The sequence below is a fragment of the Oryzias latipes genome, chromosome 6 (genome assembly GCF_053564925.1).
Source record: "Oryzias latipes strain Hd-rR chromosome 6, Olatipes_Hd-rR_3.1".
Classification (NCBI taxonomy): Eukaryota; Metazoa; Chordata; class Actinopteri; order Beloniformes; family Adrianichthyidae; genus Oryzias; species Oryzias latipes.
In genome coordinates this window covers 15,695,676-15,708,908 of record NC_136242.1, presented here as the reverse complement: position 1 = coordinate 15,708,908, position 13,233 = coordinate 15,695,676, and the positions used below count along the sequence as shown (strand labels likewise).

At 38.0% G+C, this 13,233-nt stretch overlaps 1 protein-coding gene and 1 long non-coding RNA gene across 6 annotated transcripts in view; one reads left to right on the top strand and one right to left on the bottom strand.

Moving 5' to 3' along the window:
- The window catches only part of LOC101170674 (A disintegrin and metalloproteinase with thrombospondin motifs 20), a 91,231-nt gene that overhangs the window by 6,981 nt on the left and 71,017 nt on the right, over positions 1–13,233 (bottom strand). For all 4 annotated transcript variants that reach the window (XM_023955653.2, XM_023955654.2, XM_078949306.1 and 1 more), the window contains 4 exons: positions 3,801–3,968; positions 1,121–1,294; positions 404–574; positions 97–297 (listed from right to left, as the gene is read on the bottom strand). In XM_023955653.2, coding sequence (XP_023811421.1) covers positions 97–297; positions 404–574; positions 1,121–1,294; positions 3,801–3,968 — 714 coding nt within the window. The remainder of the gene's footprint in view (positions 1–96; positions 298–403; positions 575–1,120; positions 1,295–3,800; positions 3,969–13,233) is intronic.
- On the top strand, positions 6,340–10,882 carry LOC105354200 (uncharacterized). Of its 2 annotated transcripts, XR_013656587.1 has the most exons (4): positions 6,340–6,724; positions 8,927–9,038; positions 9,130–9,479; positions 9,874–10,882. It is a non-coding gene; the product is annotated as an uncharacterized LOC105354200 (long non-coding RNA). The 2 variants fall into 2 exon arrangements; XR_013656586.1 differs by lacking the exon at positions 9,874–10,882 and having other exon boundaries at positions 6,518–6,724; positions 8,927–9,050; positions 9,140–9,647.

Genomic DNA, 13,233 nt, shown 5'->3' with positions numbered 1-13,233 from the left:
CATTTAAACTTTTGTAACCCCAAACCAAACCTTCAAATGAGATTTCTGAAATCAGCAGAATGTCTCTAAATGCAATCGGTGTGTGTTAGATTTCACCTTGCTCCATGGACCAGCTTTCCAGTAGGCAGTGTTTGAGCACTCCCTGAGCACACACGGACGGGTGCCTGGAGGGGACGGCTCAAGGCACTTTTCTGCAGCGATAGGAGTCTGGGCATACAAGCCCTGACCAGGAGAAGATGGAATCATGGAGCAGGAAACGTAGCGTTGCTGGTAGCCAATGCCGCAGGTGACGGAGCACTACAAACAGACACAAAGAATGATGAGAAAAACAAAGTCAGATTTCAAGAAACTTTGTGTGAAAAGTCTTCATTTGAAGCTGTAAATCTGTTTGGTTCCCTCTTACCTGAGACCATTCTCCTGTCACCCACACATACTGACATGCAGCTTCTGTACAGGACTGGACTGAAGGAGGTCTGGATGAAGGCTCACAGTAATCGTTCTGGGCGGGTGTCATTTCTGGACCGGCGCACCATACCTTCCTGCTTCTAGTGCCGTCTCCACATGATACATTGCACTAGAACACCATCATGTTAAGATTTTTTTAGACATCAAATGTCCTCAAAAACAAGTAAAAAACAATGTTTTTTCTTGGCAATGGTTACTTCTAAAGGGATGCTCCCTGATGTGTAGAAAGTTTATTTCCAAGTTTGAAAGCTTAAAATAAAAAGAGGCGGTGGGATGTTGATGCAACTGGAATCTGCTGCAAACATTCCAGCAGGATGATGCCCCTTTAGATCCTTGTTTTCCACAGGCACAGAGCAGGACATTGAAGAATAAAAAACGCTGCTTGCGTGACAGAGCAACATTCAACAGGAGAAGAAGAAAGATGTCACTCATCCATTTCAGGTTTGACCGTGTGTGGTGTACTAGCTGACAGTTATCTCTAAAGCCCTCATCAACCACAAAGGAGATTAAAAGTACCTGCAGGTCTCTACCTAGCGGTGTAGAAAGAAAGACAACTCTGATGCTAGATAATGAAACACACGAAACACACCCCTACTGGCCCTAAATGGGAAATGATTTGAAAAAAACTGCAATGAAGAAAAAAAGTTTGACCTACTTTGTCCCATTCTCCAGTAACCCAGGTGTAGTGTGTACATTCAGCTGTGTGACATGGTTGGAGAAAAAGTGGGCGTGTGCCAGCATCACACAGATCCTCTCTGACACGCCCAGCACCTTTTAACCTGCAGTAGACGTCCCGGTTTTGAACTCCAAACCCACAGGTGACGGAACACTAGAAAAGGACAGAGAACACCCAAAGGTTTAAGAAAAAAAAACAATTTATCAGTTAATTTGTGATATGACTTTAGGGGGATTGTGTAGGCTCTGAAATTAAACACAAAAGGATTTAAATTCTGTGTTAAAAAAAATTACATTCATTTGAATATTTGTTTTTTTTAAGCGTTCAAAGTTTTGCTGCTTCCCTGAGCTCATATAACTTTAACAATTTTATTTCTAAACAGGCACAGTCTGGGTGTGCTGAAAGTTTGGGGTGTCAAATCCCTCCGAGCCCTTAGAATGCTTAGAAAACCATACTATCATCATATCAGTTCATCTATCCATAAATCTATGTTCTTTGATCTATATGATGTCTTACAACTTTTATGCTAATACTCTTCCTGACATTACCCTCTGCACTTACCGGGCTTGGGACAAGCAGGACACTGGTTTGTGGCCTGTTGAGGCTGCATTTACTTTTTTTTTGTCTTTCTATTTGTACATGTGTCTGTCCATCTCTAACTTTTTTGTCTTTTATTTTATTCTTTGCTCTTTTTTGTGTTTTTGGTATTTTGTGAGGTTTTTTGCAATTGGGGGAAAGAGGCTCATTTTGTATGGAGTGATATTTCTGCCACCACGTTGCACACAAAACTTTCTAAGTTGAACACAAAACTTTCTAAGTTTTTTGCTCAAAAATTTTTTTTTTTGCTTTCAAAAACGTTTTTTGCGTTTGCAAAACACTTTTTTTCGCGTGCATTGTATCAAATCTCGCTTTTGTCTTCTCTTTGATTTTGCTGACTACTTTGAACGCGACTTAGCGTGACATGACTGCCACTGACATCGCCAAAAAGAAATTCGCAAGCGTTGTGTGTCATCTCACTTTTTTCCTATCTTTGCTGAGTTAAGTTTCGTTTTGACATGACCAAGCTGCCATCAAACAGCTGCTGATTGGTCCAGATTCTAACCATGTTAGATTCATATGGCAATGTGATTGGTTAGTTAAAAAAAGTTTTTGAAAGCAAAAAAAAAAAATTTTTGAGCAAAAAACTTAGAAAGTTTTGTGTTCAATTTAGAAAGTTTTGTGTGCAACGTGGTGGCAGAAATATCACTCCATAATTTTGTAGCTGTGTTTTAATTTTTACATCTTACGTCTGAACATTTGCTTTGTGATAAAGACGTTGTCTCGCTTCCTTAAAACTTAACAGAGTTAAGCTCTCCAGCTTTGTTCTTTGTTCCTGCTCCCAGCGCTAATCTAAGATCTTCAAACCTCTCTGAAGTTCTTCAAAAAAGCACACATGCAAACAGACAATGCATTTTGTATGACCTAACAATCCTACTATCCTTCTATAAGTCCAACTTGGAACCATAAATAGCAAAAGGAACACTGTGTGTGTTACTTTCTCAAAAAAACTGTGCATCAAATATCCAGAAAAAAAATTTATCCAACTTCCATGTGAGCTGTGGGTTGTTGTCCAGAGAAACTCAAATGTCCATTGTTTAATTGGAAGACATATACTGTAAGTAGTGGGAACTTTTACCGTAAGCCAGCAGCATTGAAAAACACGGCACAAAACTTTGAACTTCAGATAAAACATGGGAGAAAACTTTAATACTCATAGATTTTGACATAAATGCCAGGAAAGTCACCTGTACTTGTTGCTTCTTTCTAGTGATGTACTGAGATCTTTTTCTAACCTGAGCAAATGCATATTGTTTGGTGGCTAAAATACCAGACTTTATTAAAACACATCAACACATAAAAACCCCACCAGCTTTTCATAAAAGTTTTATTATACCATTACTTGCTGCCTTTTTCACTGCTCCTTATTGCTGCCAGATTGGATTAAAGTATAAGTTTAAGATGCATTTTTATATTACTATATATACTATTTAGTATTTGAAAAACATATTGCAGCTTTGTTAAAGTAGTTTCATTCTACAGTTTTAGTTCATTTTATTAAAATTCATCTGTTAATAGTTCAGCATTATGATGTTCATACAACATCACTTTGTTATTTTGCATTTATATATTGCAATTAGATTAGATCTATTTGATGCTTGTTTTCTGATTTATTTTTCAGATTTATTTTAGGTTGAGCAAATTCTGCATTTTATGTGTTATCATGAATTGATGCAGCCTCAAACAGTGTCAGAGCAACTAGACCATGCAAACAAATGCTGATTCACTGCATTTCATAAAAGGCTGCATGCCTTTGGTTTATGGGTGGTCTGACGACAAAATGGAGGTTTCACTTCATGAATCTGATGATCATTCTTGTTTGGCTTGAAGCTTTTAAGCCTGGGAAATAAATGCCAAGGTAACTGCATAAATTGTTTAGAGCATCCAGGCTGCGGAGTTTAGTTTACACTTGAGGAAATGGTGCATTACTCTTAGAGGGGAATAAACTGCATCCGTAACCTCTGGAAGGCTTTCTGCTGTGTTTGCGCTTGTGTCTCTGCTGTTAGGCTGCACTCTCTCAGGCCTGGCTTGTTATCAAAGCCTGGAGGACGAACAAACATACCTCCCGCCACCTGCTGGTTTTCCAAGTAGGGCAAATTCGAGCCCGGCAGGCTTTTTGTGTGCGCGGCCGCTGCAGATGGCTGCAGTGAGCCTCTTCTAGTTTGGTTTGGTTCTGATAAACACAGGCTATTTCCCGCTGCTTGATGCCCCGCCCACAGCTCACCGAGCACTGGAAAGGGAAGAAAGAAGAAGGTCAATGCAGCTTTAGACACAACCTTTTAGCTCTCACTATGTTCATGGATCCACACCATTAATGCATGCATCATACTCATAAAAAAAAACAAATGGTAATACCAATTATACTTTTTTCTTTTATTCTGTATCATTTTTCTATGCCTTACATTACTTGCATTGACTCAAATTAAGAACAAAAAAGGAAATATTTCAAAAGATAATCTTTAGAGCAACACAATATAAGAAAAACCTGCAATGTCCCATTTTTCTGATCAATATTGCGATGACGACATGACTTGCAATACATGAACATATAGCAAAACAAAAAAAATCATCAATTCCATTTCTATGCAACAGTTTTATTTAAATAAATATCAACATGACTTAAATTAAACTCAAAATGACCCACATCTAACATAAAAAGACTATTTGATTGGTCAACGACAGCGCTCCATTTGATTGGACCTCTCTATTTGACTTATTTCAAGCTGCCATGTGTGTAAAGATTAGGATAACCATTTATCACAGTTTAAGCCATCTTCACACAGGCTGAGATCGCAATGACGATACGTTTTTGACTGATTGTGCAGGCCTAATAATAAGCGGGCCAAGAGCGAAAAACAGAAATGATCATAACAGATTATTAGTGAACATTTTTCTTATTAGAAAAATTGAATGAATATATAGAAAAGCAGGTAATTATTTTTTGCTTATTGTCATTGTTTATTATTTCACAATATACATTTTTTTTAACTAAATATTTTTCATGAAGGTCTTAAATGTAATTTATTCTACAACCTTACAAAAATGTTTACCGGTAATCTCATCTTTGTTTCTGACTAATCTTTTTTTTATGAAATATGGAGCTTCCAGCATTTTTCTTTTATCCCATCTTATGCTACGTTACACCGCGCGTTTGCGTGACCACAAGTCTATGTAAAAGCACATATTTATGTGCATTTCAGGCCCCTGCATTCAAAACTCCAGTTTTAACACAGCGCTATAAAGTTTTTAAGTCTGTTTTTGGGCTTTACGTACAAAACCTGCGAGTATTGAACGCACGTTAAAAGTTAAACCAGGTGACCTTTGACCAATCTGGTAGAGATGTATGGATGGCATACTATTCAAAAGACGGAGAAAATGGATCATGGAGGAGAAAAGAATAATTGCGGTTTTTGCCGGGCTGGAACTTTTGTATATCGGAATAGAGGAATAAAGGAGAAAGCCTGGAGCAGGATTTACCAGATCTGCAACACATTGACATTTTGCACCAAACCTTTTCCAACTCTAGGTACATGTGCTAGTAACAGTTAGCGACAGTCCCGTGTGAACACCATATGCTAAAAGCGCGTTCAAACACCCAGGTTTAGCATGTTCTTGAACCCATCACTCATGCTCAGTGTGAACGCAGCCTTAGACTTTGTAATTCAAGTCCAGGAAGAAGAAATTCCACTCCATCATTGGTTTTGATGGAGTGGAATTTAAAAAAAAAGATTCAAATAAGTGAACATATAAACGGATTCAATGGAAAAGTGTCCAACTAATCTAACATGACGATAACTAAATTAGCAGACTAAATAATACAGAATATTTAGCAAAACAGGTTTGACCAAAAGTTTTTGTCAAATACACAGCATAGAATGAAGTGTACTGTTTAACCCGCAAACACGAGAAGAGCTTTTTAACCTCGTATGAATGGCGGAGGCAAATAGAGCAAAGGATGCTAGGCAAACATTAGACACACGGTCGTCTGGTACGAATGAGGAAACTAAAAAAACCTCAGGAGAGCTCAGCTTAAAAAAAGAAAACATAATTAATAAAAACCAGACGTGCCGATGACAGCTCTGAAAAAGGACTGAGGTACTTGATGAAATTATTCTTGAGACTTTGGTCCCCATGAGGCCAGACAGCAATTAGGGTGCCTATTTCGGCCTGGTGAGTGAGTGCTTTTGACCAGGACTACTCCAAATAAAGGGGGTGCAGAAGATCACAGGATGAAAGGGAGGGTGTTTTGCATATTTTCCAGTCCAGATACCAAACATAAAGTAGCTTTGTCCTCAAGCTATGATCTCAGAATATTGCGTAACACCAATTACATATTTGCACGTTTATTGTTTACTATAACCTTTTCATTTTTATTTTTTTTTAACCTTTTCAAACTCAAAAGGCTTTATTTAAAGGTTAAAGTTCAAGTATGGGTGCAAACAAAGCTGCATCCTGCCGTTTCTTGTCAGTGCAGGCGGTGGTTAACCCTGCACACATATGCATCATGCACGCTGTAATTACGGCAGCCCTTTTAAAACGCAGGGGCGGCTCAGCTGACGAAGCACATCAAAGTGGGGGGCAGGGAAGGGGCGAGTAGCCCAGAGCGTGGCACATTCATATATGATAGCAGAACTCTGCGTCCTCCTCCTCAAACAAGAGAGGAGACAGGAAAACGCAGCCCCTCCTCACTGCTATAAAAGAAGGAGGAAAAAAAACTGAGTGAGAGGGGAGAAAAAAAAAAGGGGGAAGAAGAAAGAAAATCACACCCATACGGGCTTCGCTCCCCCCATCTAAACCGTGTCTGCATTTTAACCATGGGAGAACAGCTCATATGAAGATGTGCACCTCCTGATAACCTGCCAACCTCATCTGTCAGCCATTAGATAATCAGAGCTGGTAAGGCGGACCACAGAGCGCTGGCACAGCTTCATCCAGAGAGCAACACGAGGGCAAAGACTCAGAGACCTTCGCCCTGCAGACAGACAGGTAAGGCAACGATCCTTAACCTCAGCCCCTCCGTTGGGCAGATTATTGACTACCTTCTTTTAGTTTGAAAAATGAAAGTTCATTCTTTCTTGAAGAAAAGTAGATAATTTAAAAAAATCCTTTTGGTCAGTTTGGATTCTTTTTGTTGACAAAAATCTACTTTGATTTAAAACTTTTTTATGCTGATAGTAGAAGCTGTGGTTATATTATTGTTAATCTATTAAGATTTGGAGAAACCAGTAAGGAAAAGCAAAAAAGGTCAGAGCTACTCCTCCAAATCTCAAGCTTTCATGGGAAATGAAACTCTCCTGAGACAGATTTTCCCTCCCACATTGTCAAAGGAATTTATTTCACATTCTTAGACGGGATAAATCTGTTAGAATTCGGTGAGTTTCCTTCAGGCTTGTTGGGATTAACAAAAAATGAAATGACCGAGTCCATAAAAACAAATACATAACATATTTTTTAATGATGGGGCAAAACATCTAGAGAAAAAGACTAGCATCTTATATTGGTAACAAATTTTCACAGCCAGGAAGTATGCGACATAATTGTGGGGTGCTAAAGACATTTTTTCATTACTTTTCTGCAGAAACTAAATACTGTAAATATAAAAGAATTTTAAAGACCAGCAGGGAAATTATTCTCCAAGAAACAAAAAGATGTCAGGTGTTTTCTCAGCAAATCATGTTTTGTCCAGGACTGGGGAGCTGAAGAAGACTCCACCCACAAGGTTGATCACATCATCTAAGCCCAGAGGAATAGTCAAAACAGTAAAGAATACCAGAGGAAGTTCTCTTTAGTCCGAACACTCAGTCAATGTATGAAAAGCAACCATTTGGCTCAAGTCACCTATTTTCTAATTAATATCTACAGCCTTTTAAAATCATGCATCTATTTTAGAAGTAATGTGGAGCAACAACTTATGCTGGACATTTTTATTTTCTAACTGCTTTCCAGCAAGACCGTGCATAAAAATGCACAGCCCAGGTCAAATTCCAATCCTATTGCAGCACGTGTGCAAATTCAAAAGGTAATACCAAGCATATGGCAGCCGCACTTACATAGACTCTTCAAAGGGGCTCTGTGCTGACATGGAACAAGAGCAAACTTGCAAGACTGCACTACAGAAGCAAAGCATAGAATTATACCCAGGCTTCATGCTGTCAAAGCCGCCAGACAGACTCTGAGCTTTACCACATCAACACTAAACAACCAAGTAAAAATACCATTTCAACTTATCAAACAAAAGAAAAGATATACTTTTTCAACTTTGTGTGCATGTTTTAGTTGAAGATAGCAAATAATGTTCCTGTTCTTTTGTCCATCTTCTATTAAAGATAGGATTTGCAGGACACACTGTTTGTGCTGATTTTTTATATATCAGTAAAATGTGCTAAAGTGAACTTCCATGCATACATTTCAGCATCCAGCTGATAAAACTATGCAAAAGTCCTTGTCTGCTTGCAGAATGTGACAAACTGCATAAGCTGCAGAAACCAAAGGTAAATGCAAACCAGATCACTCTGCACTCCATGTCTAAGTGCCAACCCGGTATCCTTAAAAGGTTAAATAAGCAGCTGGTTGACAAACTGTATACTCTATCTTGAGCACAGTTTCCTTTTTCAGTCAAAACCACTCAGGCGAGGTAACCATAAGCTAAATTACAATGACTAAATAGCGGAGTAGCCTCCATCTGTTTAAAGGTTCCATCATGAAAATGTTTTGCACCCAAAATATCCAGCAGCTCAATGTAAAACCAACCAATTTGGCAAAACAGAGAAAAAAAAGGCATAAAAAAGAAGAATGAAGCCAAAACCTGATGTTTAAAGCATAACTATAGCCGGATATCGCATAGTGACCTTTGACACGAGCATCCAAGTCGAACTCCCTTTTCTCCTCAATGTTTCACAGCTGCTTTTGTAATCTGTCATGGCACCCAGTCTGCTTTTAAAAAGTAAAACATGGGAAAACTGGAGAGCTGTGGAGGATCCTGACCTTGAATTGGAGAAGAAAAAAAAACAAAGAATAGGAAAACACAGAGAGGTGTAAATATTTTGTCCAACCAATACTGAAATTCTTTACATAGCACATGGGAAAGCTGACATAACAAAAAAACCAAACGCATCTTATCTCTTTTAGCTGTCCCTAACATAGATCCTTTGTGAAACTCTGCTAACCTTTTTGTTCATCTGTTTTCAGACAGGTTGGTTCATGCTCACAAGGCCTGATAGAGGAAAATGCATCCATCCAAGGAAAGACCACCAAAGAACAATGAAACCAAAAGAACGAATGCTGCGATAAATAAAAACAGGTAAAAACAGAGGTAAATAAACCTGCACTATCACACATAACACGTATTATATTATGAAATAAAAAATGTCTACTAAAATGACAATTTTAAGTGTCTTCTAGGGCCTGATAACGTAACGGTGGTGTGTGACACTGGAAATCCTTCACACCTGTGGGTTGGTGGCCTGGGGACTTTGAAGATGAACAAGCAAAAGCAGAAGCAGTTAAAGTCCCCCTCAAATCAACTTTTAAGTCAATTGTAAAAGTGTTCCCCATGGCTGTTTTTAGCTAAAAACAGTTTATGACACTATGACAGTTTCTGCAGGGCCATAGTAGTTCAACAGAAATTCGCCTCTGGATTGTGGGCGGGACTGTCCTGACTTCCCTCATCCTTTGGTTTGATGAGCAAAATCTGTCCCAGCTCAGATAAGAAAAACGAAGACGTACAAGGATTTATTTGTCTGTAAGTGGATGCATCAGAATGGAGCGGAGCAGGAACCTTGTTGCCCACCAACTGTTGCACCTACGTCACAGCTACAAGCTTTTTCCGAACGCATTTTTTCATCTGCTCCTGATTCACAACCATTTCAATAAATGCAGTTTTAATCTTAATTTACTTCATATATGTCCTCCAGAAAATAGTGCAACATGTTAAAAGCACCCAAAAACAAAATTTTCATTGGAGTGGGTCTTTAAGTTACAGGTAAAGTACAGCACATAAAGTTGAAACTTCAATGGGGAACACATTGTCATTAAGTAGTGATAAGACATTACATATCAACAACTTGAGGACTATTACCTCCCTGTCAGTGACTGTGAGCTTGAACACACCATCTATCACTGTCTTTTTCTTCTAGAGTGAAGAAAAAGGCTCCCAGGAATCGTCAACTTGATAGTGTCGACAGGTCCACACAGGACCGGGCCCAGTTTGGATGGAGGTGGGAGCCTTGTGGGGAAATCCATGTGTAAATGGAGGCTAAATAGAGGATGCTCAGAGAGAGCTGCTAATCTTTTCCATAGATTATCAACAGAACAGTGTGAAGCCCAGCCTGTCTAACCAAGTCAAAGCAGGGCCGTGGCCCCTGTCATTCAGTCGGGACAGCCCAAACTAAATGCTTCCAGACTTCAGTGCTCCGGCTCCCCTCATTTCCACTGCAGCTGCTCTCCATCACAAAACTGCAGCAGTCACTCCTCAACAGTGTTTTTCGTAAACTCAGCTTAAGCTAAGACATCCGTTGATGATGCCTGTACAACAGACAGCTGATTAAAAACTGAAACACGCCATGATTGGCTGCCTCATTTATGTTTCCTGATTGTTTGTCCTGAAAAGCTCTCCCATTAAAGCTATAGTTTAAAGCTGCAGATACCATCTCACAGCATCTGGTTTTCTGAGGCAACCTCCTTTTTGGTTTTTTCTGAAGCCCACATTGAAACATTATCTTCCAACACAGATTTTCTTGGTTAAAACCATGACAAAAAGAAAATGCTGGTAAACACTTGGATAGGAAGGGACCTTCCATCCTCTAATTCAATTGCTCACACTCCAGCAATGTCACAAATGAATGACCCCGAGGCAACACATGCAGAGGTTGTTCCCCGCCTCGTGCCCTGGGGCCAAGTCGACAATGACTAGTTGTGCATGTGGAATCCATTTGAAAATCCAAGGCATGTCATGAGCTTTACACTGGCAGGAAACCCACAAATGTGATGGTAGCAATAAACGAGAACAAGATACTCAAACTTGGTTGAACTTTTCAAATGCATCTCTTGTTTGCCACTGACAATCAATTCTAAGTCGTTTTATATTGTAATATTAACTTTGTGTCTATAAATGTTGACTTTGTGCAATAAAGACAATAATTGCTTTGTGTCTTCTCATTATTTTTAGCAGCAACTAGCAGAGTCACTGACTTTACCAAATATTTAGCAAATTAATAGATAACCCTTAGTTTACAAGATTGTGACAGTTTAGGAGCCTAAATTCTTTTCTAGTAATTATAAACTCAATATTTGATTAATTTTCAATAAAGACAGTCTTGATATCTTTAGTCCTCACAAGTTCAGATTTAAATATTTTACAGAAAACAGAAAAATAGCATATTGTTGATTAAAATATGACTATATTAATATAATCTGTAGAAATTTAGCTCAATCTAAAAATGTAAAGAAATGTTACTGCATGTTGGTGGAACAAATTATGAGGAATATAAACTTAGTTTTACACAGTGTCTACTTTAGTTTGAACACAATCTAAATTATCCCAGTGCCAGAGCCAGAGGCATTTACATTTTAAATCAAAGGTCCCCAAAAACAAAGAAAAGATAAAAAAGGACAAACTATTAAAAAATGCTTTAGTATAATTCAACAAAAAAACACTCCACTGTGCATCAGAAGTGCAAATATTAATCACTTTTTCTGGTGTTGGAGCTTTTCAAAATAAGATTCATGGCAGAGCTGATTTGTTTAATGATGTTCCACAGGTGTCTGTTTTAAGGGGTTCTCTCATAAGAACATATGTTTATATGTTATATGTGATTACGTTTGTATTAAATTACTACAATATGAGTATCATTTGTATTAGTATATTATTTTACATTAGGTAAATTCAGCTAAATGGCTTGTTAGTTATTTAAAGCCTGTGGTTTTGAAATGTTCCATCTTAATTTGTTCTTTTATTTGGGTAAATATCCTTCGCCAACACGTATTATTACTAATTATCATTGTAGTAAATAAATAATAATGTCTCCTGCCACATGCGTTACACAGAGCTCCATTAGTGCAATGATAAACAGATGTACCACCCAGCGCCAGTGTTTGCCTTGGACTGTGTGTGTTTTCTCTTGAGAGATTACAGAATAAACCACATAAAACCGCCTCTGGTGTTTTTCAAACTGCCAAGCTAGGTGAAGCCCTACAGATAGTGTACTGTAAAGAGTTACTATGAACATTAGGTCAACCAAAACAGTACGGCCTATTGAGGGTCACGAAGCAAAACACCCATAATGACCCACAAATGAAGTGTTTGCATGGGGGACTTTGAGAAACCAAGTCTACATCTGCGGTGAGCTCATGTGAGGCATGCATCTGGTTTTACCATCTTTTTAATCACAAAATAGTAACTTGTATTTTTTTGTTGTGTATTTTGTTCTTTTTACTATACGGTGTATTGTTTGGCTTGACACTTTTTTTTTCAAATGTTGTGTCTAGACATACAAAAGAATTATTAAAAAAGTTTTTCAGAGCAAAGTCTTGCATTTTATTTGTCAATAAAAATACTGCAGTGAAAAACATCACATCTTTCACATTTATGTTTCTTTAATAGTCTTTACAACTGGAAATAAAAACTACGTTGACATATTTAAGGCTTTTTCCATGTAAATAAAATAAATAATTAAAAAAACGTAACAGTTCACCCCTTTGATTTTGAGCAACTTTGCATCTTGATGGCAGAAAAAAAAACACATAAAAACTAGGGTGTGGTACTGAGACACACATATACACATATTGAGGTGGAAGGGGAAGCAAAAACACAAAAGACAGATTGTCGACATCCTCACTGGGAAGCATAACACCATAAACACAGATCTGGCAGCCAACAGTTCACCTGAAATATGTGTCAGAAAGATTTTGTGTTTGTCTCGACGTCATTCAGAGCGGTCACATGGGATGTTTAGCAGCAGGTGGGTAATTGTTTGCAGGAGTCCGCCATTCTTTTTTAACAAACCACGTCAGAGCCCAAACTACTGAGTCCAACACAAACTGAAGGTTCTAAGAAACCTTTGGACTTCCTCTCTAGTTTGGTCAATTTCCTCTATTTCATTTCCTTTGTAGCCAATGCGAATCACTGCAGCTGTTTGAAAGCGTGATCCTCTTTATTATTGCAGAAGGTGTCACAAAGATAAAAAATAAAATCATTAATGCACTGTTCAATCAGACTTCGCTATCCGTCTTAACAGTATAAAAATCTTTAGAAACAACATGGACTGAAAAAAGTTCATTTAATCCTTGATGGTGGATGAGTTTCATTAAAAAGTATTTTATTCTACACTATTAAAAAATTGCTTTGCAACAAAGTGAACAAAACCAAATGTTGTACATTCTGGTCTTTTTATAATTTCTGCAAATTATTATGTCTTTTACAGCTTCTTTTATTTAGTTGCACAGTTGGATTTACTTATATGCTTGATTGCAGAAACAGTAAAAAAAAACAAAAAAAC